This window comes from Balearica regulorum, chromosome 4 (genome assembly GCF_011004875.1).
Source record: "Balearica regulorum gibbericeps isolate bBalReg1 chromosome 4, bBalReg1.pri, whole genome shotgun sequence".
In the NCBI taxonomy this organism is placed as follows: Eukaryota; Metazoa; Chordata; class Aves; order Gruiformes; family Gruidae; genus Balearica; species Balearica regulorum.
This window is the reverse complement of record NC_046187.1, coordinates 46567268-46588408: the sequence shown is the minus strand read 5'-3', so window position 1 is coordinate 46588408 and position 21141 is coordinate 46567268. Positions and strand designations below refer to the sequence as shown.

Here is a 21141-nt window from a genome sequence, read left to right as displayed (position 1 = left end):
TTTGGATGAGATTTCTCCTTTACTAAACCAAATGGGTTGTGTCTTGTCCCTCTGACTTCCCCAGACAGAGCATAGAATCAAACATTGGCAGAAAAGCTATCAATGACTTCTGTTCCGCTTTCAAGGACCAAATCACTGATCTTGTAAGTATACTATAAATAAAGTCAATTTTGTGATAGTGATTATAGAGCTGTATATTACGTTGTAGTCAAAATGCCTATGGTTTTATATTGTCCTTGACACATTTATTTTATGATACTTCACATTTTGTAATCTCTTGTCAGGATAAATAATACGAAAACAGAGTTTGCTGTGTGCAGGTTATGATTTGCAGCCTCTGTGCTGGCATTCATGAGAATTGCCTTTTGACACAACGCTGCGGTTGTGCAAGTACCTTGCAAAATTGGCAGCTGTTTAGAATAGGGAAGCATCTAATAATCCTGAAGTATTTGTCATATCTAAAGCATTATAAAGCTGCATAATTTGAATGAGCAAACAGTTATGTCAAACACCATTTTAAAACCTTGTGGACTGGAGTTGTAAAAGATTGATGATTTAATCTTTATACTGCATCTCAGTCACTCTTGTGTAGAGGTCTGACTAAGGTTTCTAACGTAGTTCAGGGAAAATCATCCTTTTTTAATTAACAGTTTGAACCTAACTGTAAAAAGCTCATTAGCTTAGATTACATTTCTTCTCACTAATTACATCTAGTAAACTCAGAACTTTGTAGGATTGGTGGTAAGCACAACGGGTAAGTACTAGAACTATAATTCTAAGTGATTCATTAGAATGAGCAAGTTTTAAAATGACTAGATTTCTACATTTTCTGTGAAGTTATAGAAAAATTAAGCTAGGTAGTTATTACACTAATTGGTACAAGAGGCATTACTTGCACTAACTAGTGCAAGATGACTAATTTTGTGCAACAGTCTTCCTCGCATGAAGAGAGAGGAAAGAACTTGTAATCTTCCTTTGAACCAGTGTTGGTTTTTTTAATAGCTTTTTATGTTACACCAAGGTAATTCTTGCAACCATGTTTTTAGAAGGATAGAGATGAAATTAAGATCCACAGTCAATCTGTAATTCTTCTTTTTCCTCTATAGATAGCGGAAGTCCAGGAATTAAAGAATATGAAGAAAAAAAATGCGAAGGTAAATACATATCTGAAAGATATGCTATCACTAGGCTGTACAGCATACAGAGGCGGGCATTGAAACTTCAAAAAGTTGCCTAAGAAATAATTCACAAAAAAAGTGTACTGTACTACAGAATCAACTGCACAAATAGAGGATAGAGGTTTTTCTAAAAGATCTGAGGAAATATGATGGATTGCAAACTCCGTACATATACTGCTATACCAGTCTAAGGAGGAGTAGTACACATCAGGGTGTGTAGGTATCTATGCATGTAAATTACTCTTTTCTTTAATGATCACCAGTGAAGCCCCTGGAGAGCCAATTAAATATTGAGAGCTAACCTTCAAGAAACATAGATGAATATAAAATCTAGGAGAGCAGCAAAGATGGTGACCTGTGAGGACAAAATTGGGTTGTTTAATTTAAAGGAGAGAAGTCTAAGGGAACCTGCGTTCCCTAAATATATGCAAGATTTCTGTTCAGAAGGTGACGGTTCCTCTGTTTGTTCAGAGCAAGTAGTAATTGACTGAAAATGCCACAAAGGAATGTTGATGGAAGGAGGAACTAGTGTAAGTTATCCTTATTTTGCCTCTTATACATTTTTTAGAAATCAGATTTCACGTGCTAAATTTATAATTATTTTTTAATTGGATGTTGTAATAAAGACAGCTTAATTATCCTTAGTTACGGCAATCATACTGAACATACATCCATATTACTCTGCATTTTTCAAACAAAAACCAGCCAGAGTTGATCGTGTTTGTGTTCAAAATGTGACAAACTCCTCTTGTGTGCTTGTAAATCCAGTGTTCCTTAAGAGAAATTTTGGATGGAAATGAGAGTTTAACACTTGAAAGTACTCTAAAATATCTAAAATATGAATTTCAAATATGGCAGTTTATAAGGTCTGGTATCTTGGAATCTTCCACACCAAGAATCAAAAGCATAAAACCTCAAAGACAAAAGCCAGTAGCATTTGAGTTGTTGCCTTTGAAGTTACAGAAACCATTTCAAAGACTTTCCTCACTCTGTGTTTCAGGTAATAACAAACATCAAAAAGAAAAGGCAGCAACTGTTGCAACTCAGAGAAGAGCTAATTGGGTATGTTTCTAATGAAGCACAATAATAGCCTGAAGAGCTTAAGGAGTCTGGTATTTTTTAACTCAGAAGTGAAAGTACTATTTTTTTGTTCTTTCATTTTGACGAAACTCTATCTGTTCTGTATTGCTTTCTGTTTTTACAAAAGCTCGGGATAACCTCTCTTCCCATATTTCATTCTCGCAAGTTCTCTTAGCTAACTAGTAACTGGGATGGTATTTCAGACCGTAAGTTCATTAAAAAATCTGCTAACGTTACAGTTGGAATTGCAAAGGTGATGAATCATAAATTTACAAAGGCAATACGGAGGGCTTTTCTGGTTTTGAGGTGGGAGAATGTATTTCACATCTGCGATTTGTCAGGGATACCTCTGAACACATGGTTTGCTTCCATCTCATGGGGCCCCACAATTCCCTTTCTCTAACTTGGCATTAATCGTAAGTATCATTTAGATACACAACATAGAAATTACGTTCTCCGGAAGAACCATTAGACTGCCCCAAATCCAGCTGGTTACTAGTGACAAGCTTTGTACTGAAGCTGCTTGTAACACACGTGTTAACTCTGTAGGGAACTATGGGCTTGGATGCACAAAGGCAGATGAAAGCCTTTCCTCCGTGGCCATGAGTCTTGTTTTCTTTGCAGTATTGAGGACAAACTTCACTCAAAGAAATAATTAAAGGCATCCCTCAATATGGGTTTGAATTCCTGCACAGATCGAAAGCTCTCTTCGCATTTTTCTATTGGTTGTGTTTTAATCATTTGATCATTTTAAGAAAGCTTTTCTGCTGTGGGACTATTAAATGAAAATGGCTTTTGGTGTCCAGATTTTGGAGTGCTAATTTAACGTGTTGAGCCCTCCAGTTTACTTAGGCAGAGGTGTACCTAGTTTGTAGATCCTGAGTGTGCTTCAGCATACTGAAGGATAATAATGAGTGTGCTTCAGCATACCTGAACAGCTCAGCCTGCAGCAGGTGTGTGCAGAGCAGAACACCGGGCACTTAAGAAACTTCACTTGAAAAATGTGAGTGCTAAAGAGAGAGTGGCTGTATTGTCAGACTCACAAGTGAGATGTGGAAAAAAGTTGGGCATTTTTTGTGGATTTGGACCCATGCTCCTATTTAAATAACATGCTGGTTGGTCTAATTAAACAGTATGTTCTACTTAAACAGTACTAACCTGGGCTTTCTATTTCTGACCAACCTTTCCCTTATGTCCTCTGAGGAAATATGGTCATAGTTACTCCTGAAAAAAATATCAGATATAGTCACCAAAGCCTTGATCTTTTTCAGAGTTGAACCACAACTGATAAAACTACAAAGAGAATATGCTGAGTTACAGGAAAGAAAATCTTCCTTGAGGCAGGCAACTGAATTACTTACTGATTTAAAGGAGCTACAGCAAGACTGTTTGGATTATAGAGAAGAAAACCCAAGAGACAAAGTGGTAGTAAGTACATATTTTGCATGTGTTTCTGAACTGTTCTGGATCTTCCCCCCCCGACTGATGGGCATTTCTATTAAAGTTTAACTTATATTGAATAACAATATTTTGTTAATTGTCCTTGTGGAAACAACTTGAGAATCACTGCTGGAACTGTACTGCAGTATCTCACTCATTTTTTTTGATCTCATGTTAGAAACTAAAGTATTTCAGAGAGGATCGTGCTACCTTGCTGTCTATGTTGATGAATTCAAAGGACATAGAAACGTAACTGTTGTCCTCAGACCCAACATTTTAATAGAAACTAATGAAAAATTAACAGTGAGAAACAAGTAATCCATTTCTTTTCTTGTTATTGTTCAAAGGTAGGGAAAGCTCTGGTACTTAACACGTCTGTTCTGTAAGGTATTTAATGCTAAGAACAGCACCTGTATTTCATCACCAGATCAATTTCTCATGTAGCCCTAGAACTCCTTCCTCTTCTACTGCAGCTCAGGACCTGGCATGGTACATGCCTGCCATGTGTAAAGGAAATCCTACCATTTCAGAAGACTCTCTAATGTTGGCTGTGCTTTGCTTTTAAAAATCACATTTGCACCATTTCAGATAGAGGAAAAAATAAATAAATACAGAGATATAAGGGATTTTTAGTAGTTTAAAAATGTTGTCTTGTAATTTTATTTCCTTAACAACAGTACGGAACTTCCAGCCTACCAGCTCTTCTGCTGGAGTCACGGAGAATTCTAGGAGCAGAAAGACACTTTCACAATATCAATATGAAACTGGAAGAGGCTCTGGATGTACAAAGAGGAGAGCTATCAAAGAAAGATTAAGTGCTTTTTAATAGACTCTTTGACATTTGTTAGGAACAATTATTAGAATGGACAGTGTTTAAAGCTTGTTTAATCACTGTTGCTCTATTTTGCTTCAATGTTTAGTCAGCGATTTAATCAGAGATTGTATCTTTCTATTGTCAAATAGTCTGTGTGAGAACTTACTCACAATGTCAGTGAAATTAATGAAACAGCAATTCCAGTTAAAGTACTAAAGCTTTTCTGTGCTCTGTTAACTATGTTGGGGTTTATTCTTGGGCTATTAAACTAACATGATCTTTAAAGCAATATGCACTTTTAAAAGAGAACTCATAGACTTTAGTTGAATTAGTGAAAGATCTTTTTATTAGAATTGTATTTGAAATAAATTATTTTCTCCCTTTTCTGGAAGAAATCTATTTTACTTGGCTTATCAGTAAAACTTGGACATACAACTAACAACATAGAAACTGCACAGCAGAAAGTATTAAAAGTGCTAAACTTGGAGCAGCATTCATGATGAGTTTTCAGTCCAGTACTCTTCAGCCCCTGTGTAATCTTCCATGATCTCCTCATGCCTGTTGAAGATTATCCAATTGTGAGGATACTTGTTTGTTAGCAGTTACTCAGATCTTTGTCTTACAGCTCTGGAAGAGCATTTTTGAACTATATTGCAGTATCTTTCATAGAAGGCATACGATACGCAGGCTTCATTGCCAGCAGGCTATTTGCTAGCCAAGCCTGCGGTTAGCTGCCTTCCTCGCTGCAAGTGTCCTGTTTCCTTAAAGCTTCCAAAAGAACTTCATCAGGAATTTCTTCCATGGCGTAATTCAGACTATCATTTGCAGCTTCAGCTAGTTCCATATCTTCAGTAGCTTCTAGGAAATAGGCATCATCGCTTGCATTGTCCCACTCACTGTCTGACAACAGAAAGTCTTGAGACAAGCCTTTTTCTGTAGATACTGAGCTTTTTGACAAGTCTGACACATTAGAATGCAGTTTTACTTTTTCTTCTGTGTTCCCCCTTTCATCCATTAGTGTGTACTCTTCTTCCTTTCAGAAACAAGAATACTACTTATTCCATATGAAATTGGTCTTTATGCCTTGAACTGCTCAACTCTGAAAGTTTGAAACTCATACTGTCACATATAATGGATACTATAGAAAGCCAGCCAACAAGACAGACTTCCCAGCAGGTTAATTTAAAGCCACGTTACCCTGTGGTATACCCGGTTACCCTATTTTAATAGAAATGGAAACTTTCTGTTTTTCTAGCAAACTACAAGTAAGTAGTCTGTTGTATACAGCTTCTTAAAATAATACAAGGTTAAAACTAGTTTTAGTGTCTGTTTAAAGATAATATCAGGATGTGAAAATGCATTTAAACTGCCCTTTCTATGAAATAACAGCTATTGATGACCTGCTTAAGTAGAGCTTAATGTGCCATTCTGCAGTATGAAATTTTAAATTTACACTTTTAAAGGTGCAAAGATGCCAACTCTTAGTGCCCACTCAGTGGAAAAACTTATGTTCAGGGCTGAGAATCTAGGTGCAGTATCAGGTCAGTTTAAATATTTTACTCTTGTGGGTAAACACAACTGCTTTAATACACTAAAATGGAGTTATGTGAACTTCACAGTTGAAGGTCACTGACTTAAATTTGACTCTGACTCAAATGTTGCAGAAGCACTTCTATTTTAGCTGTCCCAGCATGAAGTCAAACATGTGCAGCAGAGCTGAACTTGGGGCAGCTTTTCCATTCTGCCCCTGTAGTGGTCTTGTGGTTTATGCACCAGGAACTGCTGTTCGCACCAGAAGAAAATCATGAGTCCCAGGTGAAGTTGGGCTATTCTGGTGACTTAGCTTCATCTGTGCTGTGACAGTTTTTGTGCTAGATCTGCCGCTGGGGGATGTAAAAATGAATAGATGGAGCTGCTCTGAGGAGCTATTCTATACCAGTGTAACTACTGTATGGAGCTCAACAGACTGCATTAGTGGGGATTTTCAATGACTTCCAGAAGAACTTTAGCATATCCATAGGACAAAAACATACCTCTTTGAAAAGAAAAGGGAGACATATCCCAGGTGGTAATGGAAAACCTAAATAAAATATATGGCATTAAGTAAAGTTAGCATTCCAAAAAGTAGTAAGTATAATTGCTTTGAAATCACAGAATACATACTTTGTGATTTGAAGTTTTTTTCTCTGCAGACTGGATCGTGACACTTTTGATACCAGACTTCCTTCTTTAGATCTACTAGAATCCTAAGTATGAAATAATTTAGTTTTTAGTAATGGTACATAAATGAGGTGAATGCATACAGTATGAAACTCTGAACAGGTTTATTTTGCTCCCATATATTGCTTTCATACTCTGACATACTCATTACATACTTGTTTTGTATAGTCTGTTATTTTTTCACTAAACTTCAGGCTTCTTAAGTTAAAAATATTTCTTTTAAGACTAACATTCAAAAGTGAAATTTAGTTAACTTCATTACATTAAGCTTGGAAGAAAAAGTCATATAAGTAAGATTAGTAAATGGGACCTAACTGTAAGATAAGATTTTGTTGCTGCTGCTGTTACAGATAATTTCACTATAAAAGATAGCAAATTGCTATTTTCTATCAACTGATCAGACAACCCAGCTTTTTCAGCTGTGCTTTAGACATACCAAGCTTCAAGCAACTTGCTTTAGAAACACTAAGTTCATCCAGCATAGTGGCTGTAGGGTTTTTTTTTAATACCCGTATTTCTCAAAAACACATTCCTTATTTTTCAGTTATTTTAAATGTTTCTACTAATGATATACTGCAATTCTAATGTCTAAAAAACTCTGACTTTTCAACACATTTTTTGCTAAAACTAGAAGTCCAAGTCTGTAGAGTCATGAGCAAAACTCATCTTGACTGAAGTGGTGGCAGGAGTTACCTTTAACATCTTTAGGCATGTATTTTTAAATAGCATGACGACTTCATAGAGATATTAGAAATACGAGTTCAGTTATCACAAAGTAAATTGGGGTGGGGGGAAGTGGTTCTTTTTAAAAAACCCTACATTGTATCCCCACAGAGCAAGAGAGCAGAAATTCTAACAGGTGCTGATTCTATCCGTAAGAGATTTTCAGCATTTTTATAGAATAACAGTTGAGCAAGAAAATAAAGCAAGCAGTTTTAAAGTGAATAGTTAAAGAACATACATTATGTTGTTACTTTTGTGGGCTCTTCCAATATTTTCACACCAACGGTAACCAGAAATATCGTATACAAGTATTTCTTCCAGAAAGAAATAATTCCATTGCCGTATCCCTGGGGGGAAAAAAAATAGTAGTTAATTAATTCTTTAAAAATATTGCTGCAGAATACTCATTTGTAAATAGTAAAGTGGTCTTTACTTCCTTGCACTCCGTCTTTATTAACCAAAGAACGAACAAAATAATCAATTTCTGGATATGGTGAATCCTGATAACCTTCCATGGAATCTGTTAAGAGAAAGACCAAAGAAACATACTGTTACTGGTTTTGTCATTGTAATATGTAATTGTTACACATTATATATAGACCACAGACAGAAAATGTACTTGAATCACACCAAATTGTTAAATAAAACCAGGGATAAATCCAGTGTTAGTTTCCTCTAGATCTTTAAACCGCAACCCCCAACCCCCCAGCCTAAGGTACCGAGGGAACTGGGACAGAGCATGACAGCTATGGGAGCGGGAGAGGAGGGGAAATGGCACTGAAGTGCAGCAGAGCATCCTTCAGTACAGCTCTACTCTGCCTCCTGCAGAAAGCTCTCCTAGAGGTTATCAGGTAAGTCGCAGTACATCTAATTTAGAAGTACTTTTTTCCCTATACAGTAGAAAAGGCTTGAGGTACCTCTACTGCTTCTGGTGGTTTTACTGTTTAAAAAAGCGGACATTTTTCTCTCCTCCTCTGAAAGCCCAGATGACAGAACTTTTGTGTTATCTTTCACTCTGAAGAAAAGAGAGAATAACAAAGGAAAATGTGTGATTCTTACAGCATAACATAGTATGGAATAACATAACACAGTCCTGGGCCAGCAGCTGTAGGTGGCCTTGCTGGAGCAGGGGGTTGGACCAGACGACTTCCAGAGGTCCCTGCCAACCTCAGCCACCCTGTGAGCTTGTGTGCTACCTTTCACTATCATTACAGCACTTCTCATTGTGACAGTCTCCTCTGACTTACACCAGCAGAGGGCTGGGTTTCCTCCTTCAGAACAGCAAAATCAGTTTCCTGGCAAAAATCCCAGGACCCAGCCATTTAAAGAAACTTCATTATTGTATGTACCAGTATCCAGCCTAAGGAGGTATCTGTACCAAACGGGAAATCTGGTACGCAAGTAAACATGTACAAAAAATACTTTTAATTTTTTAATCATACTTTGAAAAATATTTAGACTCTTCATATTTAATTGACTAGAACTATACAGAATCCGACCAAAGTTAATAATGGTTACATTTTGGCATTTTGTGTATAGAGAAATGAAGGTAGGTTAAAAAAAAAAATTTAGAAGGAGTCCCAAGAAATTTTTTCTTCAAAAACAAGGAATTCTACTGGAAACTCCTCAATTACACTGTAACAGTGTTCATGGAATAACTGCCCATTGATAGTACTTATTTGTAATTGCTGCAGGAAAAAAAAACCACTGACGTATATATTTTAAAATATTTTAATTAGAATTAGACAATTACCTAATGTTGCAGATCAAAGAGGAAAGAAAATATGCTTCTTCCAAGGAAACATTCTCTTCACAGTTAGGGACAAACTTATTATCCTCTGCTATCTTCAGAATCACATTTTTTCCTGCTTTTGATGATTTATACATCCGGAAATTTCTATTCCTTGTATAAACTCCTACAGGAAAACAGCTATTTCTTAACATAACAATGCTGGCTAGGAGTTACGGTACTTCGTACTTGTAAATTAAACATTTTTCCTTAGACCCAGCTAAGGGTGTAAGGAATGGACAAAAACTCTTACTGACTTCAGTTCACCTCCCATAGAAAAAAAATGCAACAAAGCAAGATCATGCACACATGTACATTTTTAGGTTATAGAAGAATTAAGACAAACATTTAACAGCTCTACATAGGCATTTTAGTCTTTTTCACATTATCATGGCTAAAACTTTCTTCCAGTATAAAAAAGAAAAGGTGCTTTCACCTTAACTTTGTGAAATACAGCTGGTCATAAAAAGCTACACAATTATTTTTAACCAGCAAGTACTTCATATTCAGCAAACTTCCTAGATTTTGCATACCAGACACCACTGGTGTGTAGTACACCGTGAAGTATGTATGAGGAAAAGTTAATTCCAATCTCAAAAACAAACAACAACAAAAAAAGACGAGTAAACATTGCCTAATCTGTCTAAGAATGTATTGGTAAACAGTCCTCAAGTACGTAACACACTACTGTACAAAAGCGTGCTAAGCTATTCTCATTTCCCTGAGACGGGGGCAAAGAAGCAGAGAAACCAGGTATGGCGATGGAGAAGGGTGGAAGTTTCAAACTTAAGGCTGACTATGGGTGTTGTGCTCCTGGAGACTTTTAACATTTTAATACCATGAATAGGGTGAGCACAACTGGGGCATGAAGTGCCCAACCCAAAATTTCTATTATTCTGTCATTAAAACTGAACAACTGCCACTCCAAACAGGGGAAGAAGGCTCAATTCATACATGTAGAACAATACAGAAGGCCACACCTGTTAAGACTTGTTCCATAATTAAGCAACTTCTAATTCAACTGAAATGATAAACAAGCACTATATACTATAGTATATAGTACTTTTAATCCAAATAGGAGCACTAAGTCCTTAGGAACAAAATTAATTACAGTCTTGTGTGGCAAGGATTTCTTCAAACTGCAGAGCAAAATAATTAAATGGAGTAATCTAAGAAGTTCCATGGACCAAGAATCTAAGGCTCCTTTAAAGTACAGCATTTATGATGACAGTTTCAGCACGAATTGCATTTGGTTTAAATTCTGGCTGTAGGGACAACAATAAGAACACTGTTGTTATTGTCTGTGAGCAAAGATTAAGGTACATCTCATTTCTTCACCTTTGTTGCATCCCAAAGAGGTTAAAATGCACTTTTATTTACCTAGATCCACAAAAAGTTGCTTGCCTCCTCCTTTACCATTTACTATTAGAAAGGAAAATTCCAAATTTTCTCCCTGGTGTGATGTTTCCATATCTTTCGTTTTGTGAGCAACGGCTGGCCAGCCTTTGCAAGCATCTCCGATGGCTATGAGGTTTGTAGGAGAACCATCTGATCCAACTCCTTCTGCAGAACACTGGAAAACATGGCCTGCTCCTCCTTCTGGAATCACAACAGCAGCATCACTCTCCATTAACCTTATGGCAGGCTGCAAAATGGTTCTCACAAAGTTACCTTAAAAACAAACAAACAAACAAACCCCCAAAGCAGGTAACATCATTTATCAGTCAAGAAAGCACTTACTTAATAATTCCTGTGCAAACATTTTTCAAAACTGCCAAGATGGAAGTGATTGGAGTTTGAGGTTTATTTCTTTATTTCAATCTTTTGAATCAGCCCAGTGCAGAAAATGGTTCTGGTTAGGAACTAAGAAATGCATGCTTGGCAAGAATTTTTATTAAACTTTTTTCTTTTTATTCCTTTTTTTTTTTTTCTCACTACTGCTTTCCCTAATTTCACTTTCAGAATAAAGGTTTACTTGAAGCTTCACGGTATATTAACTGAAATAACAGTTTGACCAGGGCTTACTTGAACAATAAATTACTTTTACAAAAGTATTTTGTAATGACTTTTCAAACTCCAAGTATTGTTATCCAAGTCCCATTGTACTCCAGGCTCTGCTAGATGGTAACCACAGACAGACAAATGAAAACCATGGCCAAATTACTTGCAGGAAGAAAGAAGAGAATAAATACAGATGTGGAAGAAAAACAAAGAAGTGGCAGGAATACTGGCAAGGAAGATCCCACAGTTGTTGGATGAAGCTTCAATGGGAAACCCGAAAATACGAACTCTCAGTCCTCCTATGCTACGTATCAGCAGAATGACACAGTGTATCACGCATCAGTATCACCATCCTCATAATTCCTTACAGGACTACCAAGGCATACAAATGATTCAGTCACAGACAGCGTTTTAACCTTGTGTGTTCAACTATGCACACAGAATTTCTCAGGTTTACAACAATAGTTACTTGGATCTTCAGTTCAGGAAGAAAATGTACCTATCTCAGAACCGTAGTTTATTTCAATTACCATAAAAGTTAGAGCATCTCTACAAGTCCTGGTTGACCACTGCCTTTTTTAGTGTGTGTAATTAAGTAACAATCACTCTGGTGTCAGAATAGCAAGGGTTCTGTCAGTGAAAGATTATTTTAGGAGTTAGTTCTTTATCATTCATACACACCTTTGTTTTCTCTCTTCCCATTTCTTCTAATTGGTCACATGTGGGAACCAAACCCTGCATTTCACACCTTTGTATCTTGACTGTTATACACAGTTGACAAATACAAAATACAATGTAAATTCATTGGTCTCCACAGCTTTCCTGTGGACCTACATGATCTCCTGTGCTTTCTTACATAAGCTATGAACTCAGTCCCTGTATTTTAATTCTAAATAGTAACTAATTCCAAATATTAGACACTAAAAGTTTTTAATCATATTTAATTTTAAGCCATGCACTTTGTGCATGACTCCTGACATAAAACGCTTATGAACCAATATCATCCAAGATGTGATAGTTCATATTCTAGTTGTTTATCCCACATAAATACCACTAACTGAGAGTAATTTTTGTTAGACAGTACACCACAATGATGAATTTTAAAAAAAGACAACACTTGAATGTGTCTGAAAAATATATGAACCCTTTTAAAGTTTAACATTAGACAAAATGTTTCTGTCACCTCAATTTCATATAGATACTGTGAAATTACTTTATGAATTTATCTGCATTTTTAGTTATTTCCTACAGCAGAATATTTTGCAAAGTACAAAGCTAATAGGCTTTAAGCCAGGTTTGTCAAGCATGTTACTAAACTGCATTAATGAAAAGTCTAGAGTGTAATATTATTGGTAACATGCACAAATTTAACGCTGACATTTACACATCTCAATTACAAAAAAAAAAAAAAATCAATTTTTTACTGCAGCTTCAACCTCTTGTTGAAAAGACAAAGTCAAACATGAATATACAATTTGACCCCACCTGGAGTACTGCATCTGGCTCTGGGGGCCCCAGTACAGGAGAGACATGGAGCTGTTGGAGAGAGTCCAGAGGAGGGCCATAAGCTGATCGGAGGGCTGGAGCACCTCTGCTATGGGGACAGGCTGAGAGAGTTGGGATTGTTCAGCCTGGAGAAAAGGTGGCTCTGGGGAGATCTAATTGCGGCTTACCAGTACCTGAAGGGGCCTACAGGAAAGATGGTGAGGGACTGTTTGCCAGGGAGTGTAGTGACAGGACAAGGGGTAATGGGTTTAAGCTGAAGGAGGGTCGATTTAGATTAGATGTTAGTAAGAAATTCTTTACTGTTAGAGTGGTGAGGCACTGGCACAGGTTGCCCAGAGAGGTTGTGGCTGCCCCCTCCCTGGAAGTGTTCAAGGCCAGGTTGGATGGGGCTTTGGGCAATGTGGTCTAGTGGAGGGTGTCCCTGCCCATGGCAGGGGGGTTGGAACTAGATGATCTTTAAGGTCCCTTCCAACCCAAACCATTCTATGAGTCTATGAATTTCTAAATATATTTTAAGTCTGATATAGTAAACATATCAAATTCACCTCACAGTGGAGATGCAGAACACTTAACAAATGGACTAGAATAAACAGTTCAAGCTTCTGCTGAAAGAACTAATGAAATTTAGTTATCAAGATCACAGGCTAAAATTGCTGTCATACCAAATATTATTTATCATCCATGTATTACTTTTAAGAGATTTATAGTGGCAGAGGAGTTAAAGCCCTTACTTTTGAACTAAAAATTACAATGATCCCATTTAAGTCTTTGGGGTTTGTAGCTGTTATCACGGTGTCACATAAGAAATAACTGCACTGCGTCACGCTTGGGGCTGGCAGCCAATATTATAAATGTTTGCTTAGAATTTTTGACAATCTGCTTAGCTTGCCACGTGAGCTACTCCTCAAAAAGTTTAGGGACAAAGATTCTACTGCTCCTAAGAAATAGGGAGTTTAATGTCAAAAAAAGCTGAAATAAAGTGGTTCTGAGAAATCCTATGGCCTCTGTGTTAGAGTAAGGATTTGAATTTGGCCTGAAGTGATGCTTAGACCATGGGCCACGTGCATATATTAAAAATATTTGGGGAGGGAAAAAAGCATACATGCACACATGCCTACAAGATCCAGTTTCTCCTCACAGTTTGCTCTACTCCTCCAGCTGTTCATGCTTACAAGACCTTTCATAGATGATTCCTCAGAACAGCACAAAATGTGTCAACCCTACACAACTTTGATCCAACAGTACATGTGTTCTCCCCATGAAATAACTAGACAATTCAAAAGGAAAATAAAGATTTTCTCTAATGCAATACTGGGCTAGAAAGTAGTCCAACACTGTGTCATTAGTGACAGCATCACTGTGCTGTCATAAGAACTAAAAGCAAAGAGCCCTTCTTCCCTGGGCTCTCTGCAATCTCCTGCTAGGACATACACAGTGCACAGTAAGAAGCTACTTAAAATCACAGGAAGTATTAAAAAAAAAAAAAAAAAAAAGAAGAAATACAGTATAAGCTTTACTCAAGACTGGAATGAGGGAAGGTGCAGAGCTAGAAAAAGAGATAAGAGTGGGAAAGGAAAAGAAAGACTAGGCATGAAGACAGCCAGACAGATTGTGACCAGGCAGACAGCAGAATAAAAGCGGGAATCTGACTGAGAGCAAAACGATGAATCCAACATCCTCAACTCTTCCTGTTCTACTTGCCAGTGGAAACCCCGTAACAAAGCACAGAACTTCTTTCTCTCTGATACACGTAATCCTGCTGCTGTTGTCACAGTTCCTCCTGAACACAAATGGTAGAGCTAAATGTCACAAATCTAAATTTCATCCCTTCTAATAACCCATTAGACCATTAATACGGAACTATATAACAGCATTTCTGCTTCCTTTCCCTCACCCTATGTGTTTGTTTGAAACAAACACAATAAGGAGCAAAGGTTACAAAATCCAACACTCAAACATTAAGTAATGACAAAACAAAGACAGCAGGTGCAATGTTAAATAAGCCAAACTTCTGCATTTGTAGGTTGATACAGATTTTAATTCCACCACTGAACAAGCTGTTTGCCATCAGTACCTCCTTCTGTCAGACAAAACTCAGCTGATACTCTCTTGTGCCCTCATTGTTCAATGTATGTCTATAAGCCTGCTTTACTGCACACCATACAGAATACATAAACAAGAAGAAGAAATTACTAATTTCAACATTAACTTCCCTTAATGCTCACCACTAGCATCTCAGTGCTTCACAAACAGTATTTTAAAAGTATGTTCAAAATACTTCTGTGAAGCGAGGAGGTACTATGACACTTATTTTAAAAATGGAGTCAAGACAACGCTGAACTGACAATTCTTTGTGTTGGAGTTGCCGTATCCCATGAAATCCCAACTTACATCAACAATTAAAATTGCTTTTGATTTTCTGTTAATCATGGTTATACCCTGGTGGCTTGAAACCATATTTGTCCTGCCTTTCTGACCCTGTGCTAAGCACAAACCAACTGTATTTAAAGCCAATAATCGTAGCTTTAATCATTAATACTGACATTAACCTGAAAATTAAGGAGTCATACTGTAAAACAATTTTCAAGCCAAAAGCCAGTCTTACCCGTAGTTTCGTAAATAAAACATACAGGCACAAAAAAAGTTACATTTTTGCCAACACGAATGCTAATAATAGAAAAAGGATGTAGAGGATGAACTGAGAAATAATGAGCCTTAATGAAATAGAAACAGGTAGTCATTTCTGCTGGGAATACATATTTGTTTCCACACATAATTCCATTAAAATAAATATTCAAATGTGAGATGGCACTGTACAAAGTCAAAACCTCACCTTTTATTTCTACATGTAAGACAAAAGAACACACTTACCGACATGAATATTATCCTTAAATACAGCCTTTTGGGGTAGAAATATTAAGTGCCGACTAAATTTTTCATCAGTACTGGAATCTAAATTCAAGACATCTTTGGCTGAACAATTTACGTCATAAAGTTCTTTTAATTTCTGGCTGACAAGCTGAAATTATAAAAATTAATTAGGCTATTTCCTCTAGAATTTTTAATAATGGTATCTATAAAATGTGACACAAATGCAGATTCTAAATCTTTTTTCAAGTTTTCTCATTTTGAGCATAAAATTAATTAAAACTAACTCAACAGTAAATTTTAGCCAAATTTGACATAGACTGTATTTTCTGAAATAAGCAAGTCACTGAATTATTCTAATAGCAATAAGCTAAGCAGATTTTCAGGTTTTCAGGTCAAAGTCTAATTTAGTGGCTTTATCTTCTGGTTTTTTTCCACCACAAAGCAGTTCACACCCAGAGTGACAATGTTTGTAATGCAGGCTAACCTAGAATGGAAGATAAAGGCTATCATGATAGAAAGGGTTGGTATGCTAATTCACTGTTATGATTTAGCTAATTCATTGGTATGACACAATGAACACTAACTAAGCAAAAACCACAAGATGTCTGGCTCTAAAATAGCTCTAAAAACTTTCTGTAAGCTAAGCTTCTGATTACTCATGCTTAGGACTGAGACTAAGAACCTCAGGATCTGGAAGCTTAGGATTTTAGTATCTCAGATCCCCCACCCAGCAAATCCAAAATTCTCTTCTTAACCTGAGGAATCTCTAGATTTCAGAATCAATCCACAATGGAGTAAACCCCTCCGGATTCTGTATCAATGAAAGGTTCTTTACGAAGGAACAAACTCAATCATCTTTTTCTTTCTTTCCTTTCTAGCTAGGGACATATAACCATCAGAAGTCTCATAAATAAACGGCCACTCACAAAGAGATTTTATTGGAACAGAAGATGTTCTAAAAACCTGCTTTATTTTCCACCTCGGTGGAAATTGAATTTGCGGTGGAGCCCATTTTCCAACCAAATTTGCAATACAATGGAAATTTGCACTATTTAATAAAATTGATAATTAGCAAAAATATTTAACTTTAGGTACTAAATTGGTAAGTGCAGTCACCTGATGTTGTCTACATCATAATTTAACTCAACTATAATGAACTGCCATCTGAAGACACCTAAAATCAGAAGGGATTTATCTAAGCCTTGATATATGACTGCACCAGCTGGCACAGGAAATTGGCTGAGGAATATCTGTATGGAACTTTTATAGATGCTACTCCAAAGAACACCTAAACACTCCTTCAGCTTTACAGCTTTGAAGTGGCAGAGCACATAAAACAATCTGCAAAAGCAAACTTATCATACCAGTAAACCTACAGCGAATACAAGCATTTCAACAACCACCGTTCTCCATTTTTTCCTTTCACTTAAAGGAGAGAACCTTTGCTTTAATTAAAACAGTACTTTCGACTTCATCAAAAACAACCACTAGGTCTACAGTTCTTTTCCATTTTACTACAGAATAATGAAGATAAAGTGGTGAATAATTTGGTTTCATATTAAATCAACAACAAATTCATATTAATCTACAACGTGACTTTGCTCCAGTTTACCTCAATTAACTTCGCAACCATACTCTTGCCATCTGCACCAGGATTTGCTGGTTTGTAGAACTCCAAATCAAAATAAAGTTTGCAAGCATCTTTTTCAGGAATTACTTCATAGCAATGCATAAGACTTGTTTTATAATCTTTCCTAAGGAAAACAAAAAACAAATCACAACCTCTCATGATAAACATCATACATACTTATCAGTTGCAAACCAGGACCCCACAAGTCCTAAATTTATTTTTCCATCAACCACCCATATTAAAAAAGTAGCACCTATAATGCTTTGTAAAATTTGTAACTAACTTCAGCATGAAATATCAACAAAGATATTTGTCTGGCCTAGAATTTAGGTTTGTAAAGTATTCTCCTTCCCATCCCCCCCCAAGTCTTACAATACATACTATCAACAGAAATGCTATTGAGAATTTAAGGAATGATGGAAACTACAGTAAAAAACTTATCACTCATTTGTCTTAAGCACTAAAAATGAGATTACACACACTTTTTTCAACTAAATTAAATATTAATCTCATTTTCAAATTGAGAAAAAAAGGTTTACTTTTCATATAAAAATTGACTCTTAGATTTCTTTTACTTCATAACCAAATATTTTATTGTAAAACAAAAAATTGGGGAAAAAAAGTTCAGCACATGATCAAATTATCGATACTTGAAACTACATCATGCTACTACAAAACCATAAATTGATAACTGGACATTTATATTAATGCTCATTTAAATGGACAGACGACTAATCATGGAAATATGTTTGTATCACATGTTGGTATGATACCCTGAGGAAAGCTGACAGCAAAAGGAAATCTACTGCTACTAGATTTAAGTTCAGCAGACGGGGTCCTTAATTCACAGGAAAAAATGGCAGTCTGCAACTCAAAAGTAAGTTGAAAACCACGATAAAATAGATTGGTTATTCCTTATGAGGATTTTCCCCATGGCCAAGATCAAACTTCAGGCAACCCATTACAGTTCTGTGCTAGTCAGAGCAGCAGACAGCTACTGGGGATAGCAATCCAGTAATAGCTATTACTAGATAATAAGATATCTAGTACACTACTATCTTATAGTAACGTATGTGGTAACTTTTCAAATACTCACGTATAATAAAACCAAAGCTCTTTATATGTTGTCACAAGGTAAAACCTCTGTCCACTTTGTGTGTTCTTTTCCAAGGCAAATACATGAACATCCTTTCAAAATAAAAACATTAAAGGTTGGTGGGTTTTTTTATTATTATTCAAAGAACCAGTTGCAGTCTTCAGAAGTTCCTATATGATATTAATTTCTTTGGTCAAAGGTTAGTAAATACTCGAAAACTATAGGTAGGTCACTTATCCTTTTTCAACCTAAGTAGCATCTGTTTTTATATAAGAACATCATTTTGATTTCGGGTACATGAGTAAAAATTTGAAGCTTTTCTTTCTGTGCATTAATGTTAACTCTGTTTTCTCTGTAAAGTCTTCTTTTTTCTGATCAGTGGCAAGTGTATGTAACTGAAGGAGGAACAATGTACTGAAAGGAACAGCCTCACAGACATGATGGCAGCATATATGGCTTTATAGCAAATATTCTTTAGACTCTATATTATTTAAATCCAAAAATGAAAATCTGAAAACACAAAACCCCCCCACTGCTAAGCCAGTGAGAGTGCATTTTGGAAAACAGACTGTCAGGATTACTTAAACACCTAAAACAGCATGGCAGAAAACCCAGTGCTTTCTTTAAAAACAGCAATCAATTTGAAAAGTATTAAACTGAAAACAGAGAATACATTTTGCATAACATTTATTTGGCTCATAATTCCTTATCATCTGAATGTGCTACTCTGATGCCATTGGAGACTTGTATTGCTTATATTTTGTCTCTGCCTCCTCTTTTGCTTCCTCAGTTTTTTGTTCCTCTTTCTTACTACTCAACTCCCACTACCTTCCCATTCTCCTGCCAACCCTGACAGCTTGCTCACCTTCAGAAGGAACAAATCTATCAATTTACAATGTTACCCAAAAAGCACTTTTACTGTTAGAGGTTAACACCACCTATCAATTCATATGTTAGAACCAGTACTTCTCAGAGCTACCTCCACTGTACCATGATTCCTACAAAGACAAAAAAACCCACCAAAACCAAAACCAAAGCCAACACCAACAAGAAAAACCACTTGCTGTTTCAGGATTGGGAAAAAGGAAAAAAAAAAAAGAAGAAGAAAGAAAAGATCTTGCAATCTAATAAAGACTTTACTGTCAACCACGCTTTTAAGTTACGTTCAACCTTTAAAACACCTAAAGAGCAGAGACATTCACCTAACAAATAATTTACCTCTTTGCAGGTTTTTACATAATTGAAAGCTTCAGCCTGACGGCAAAATATTTTCCAAACAGAGGATGGCAGAAAGGGTTTGGACAGTTTTGGTCTATAAACTGGAGGAAGAGGGTTTCTTTCATAGTGAGATGCTAGTTCTTCCACTTTCTTCAGTCTTTCTTCCCATTTCCTCTTCATTTGTCCTAAAGCAATTACAAATAGTCAAATCAGTACCAATTTCTGTTTGTGACTCACTTTTAATATATCCTGTACCCATTACTGCTTTTCATTCTGGTTCTATTGAGCGTACTTGATTTATTAACTGAGAGTAGGCAATATTCCAAGTCAACACCTAACATTGCTATGATACTCATTTTAACATTAATTATTGCCACACAGTTTTGGAAGTAAAAGATTTTCATATTGATACCACTCAAGGTAAACATAACAGAACAGGCACAATAAGAGAAGGCTTATGAACTTTCATTTTTGTTTTCAGAATGGTATTACATTCCTCCTCAAAGACTATACAAACTGTGTTAATTAGCCACACAACATTTGTAAGGAGTGAAAAAATACTATTAATTCTGCTTCATGGCTGGAGAGACAAATGAGATAATTAATTTGTATGGGTACAACAGCAGTTGAGTTCCTCAGAAAAAGTTAAGATTTCAGTGACTCTAGGTCTGAGCTGTGTATCTCAAAGAATTGAAATCCAAAATGCGGGCTCCATTCTCTGCTGCCGACCTTTGCTATTGATCAGTAATACTTTCCCCTGCTTTAAAATCTCATGTATGTTCTTGCAAACTTAAGAGAGCAATCTTACCTCTTTTCAAGAAATAGCATGTGACACAGAAATGCTTGCTATCTTGCAGCCTTTAAACTTCTAGTCACATAAAGGAATCCAAATGCTATAAAGTAATGCAGTAAAGCATAAATACATTAACTTACTTATAATTATTTGTAAGTTTAATTAACTTTTTTCTGGGAAAATTCATTGCCCCTCTGAACTGCAAACGGGTAAAGAGCATTGCTAAGGAACTGTGAGACACAGGAAGAGGGGGCAAGAAGTAACAAAGATGAAGATGCATCTTTTTGTTCTGCCCAGCATAACCACTTGGTTCCCTTAACAACCTCCCCATCGCAGTGAAAGATAAAAATGAAACTGACTATACTCAAAAGCATTCAAACCCTTAGCAAGCTGAATCCACTCAGTGACTTTAGGTATTTAAATATTCTTGCGGGCCCCAAAGCCCAAATGTTAGACCCTATGAATCCCCCTCCACGTTTTCCACAGTAAAGGTTCCTGGACACCTAAATTTCTGCCCATGGTACATTTAAGCCTGCCTATGTTTTGAGAGTTTAGTGCCCATGTCAAGTCTAAATAACAGAGTGTTTTTGTCTCTTACAGGGGTCAGACATATTATCTTTACAGACCTTGTCGGTCTCCTGCCCTGTGAATTTCCTCTACTCCCTTGCTTTTCTTGCAATTAGTTTCTTCTTTGGGAATGAAAAATGAAATTACAGACAGCAATCAGCGTTTCCCAGAAATGCTAGCTGAACCCTCAGTTTCATTTTGATGCTGTTGGCCCT

At 36.5% G+C, this 21141-nt stretch overlaps 2 protein-coding genes across 10 annotated transcripts in view; one reads left to right on the top strand and one right to left on the bottom strand.

Annotated features, from left to right (window-relative positions):
* CENPU (centromere protein U) overlaps positions 1-4892 on the top strand; it is a 12962-nt gene extending 8070 nt beyond the window's left edge. For all 5 annotated transcript variants that reach the window (XM_075751966.1, XM_075751970.1, XM_075751969.1 and 2 more), the window contains exons 8-12: positions 65-143; positions 1107-1154; positions 2179-2240; positions 3530-3686; positions 4376-4892. In XM_075751966.1, the coding sequence (XP_075608081.1) occupies positions 65-143; positions 1107-1154; positions 2179-2240; positions 3530-3686; positions 4376-4513 (484 nt within the window). In that variant the 3' untranslated portion in view covers positions 4514-4892. The remainder of the gene's footprint in view (positions 1-64; positions 144-1106; positions 1155-2178; positions 2241-3529; positions 3687-4375) is intronic.
* The window catches only part of PRIMPOL (primase and DNA directed polymerase), an 18536-nt gene continuing 2254 nt past the window's right edge, over positions 4860-21141 (bottom strand). For 3 of the 5 annotated variants that reach the window (XM_075751960.1, XM_075751962.1, XM_075751963.1), the window contains 12 exons: positions 19567-19751; positions 18349-18440; positions 17235-17376; positions 15623-15770; positions 10625-10915; positions 9209-9371; positions 8373-8470; positions 7889-7975; positions 7694-7802; positions 6676-6758; positions 6546-6592; positions 4860-5545 (listed from right to left, as the gene is read on the bottom strand). In XM_075751960.1, coding sequence (XP_075608075.1) covers positions 5240-5545; positions 6546-6592; positions 6676-6758; positions 7694-7802; positions 7889-7975; positions 8373-8470; positions 9209-9371; positions 10625-10915; positions 15623-15770; positions 17235-17376; positions 18349-18440; positions 19567-19746 — 1746 coding nt within the window. In that variant the 5' untranslated portion in view covers positions 19747-19751 and the 3' untranslated portion in view covers positions 4860-5239. Of the gene's footprint in view, positions 5546-6545; positions 6593-6675; positions 6759-7693; positions 7803-7888; positions 7976-8372; positions 8471-9208; positions 9372-10624; positions 10916-15622; positions 15771-17234; positions 17377-18348; positions 18441-19566; positions 19752-20374; positions 20460-21141 lie in introns of all 5 variants that reach the window. The other 2 variants (XM_075751961.1, XM_075751964.1) reach the window with 2 other exon arrangements.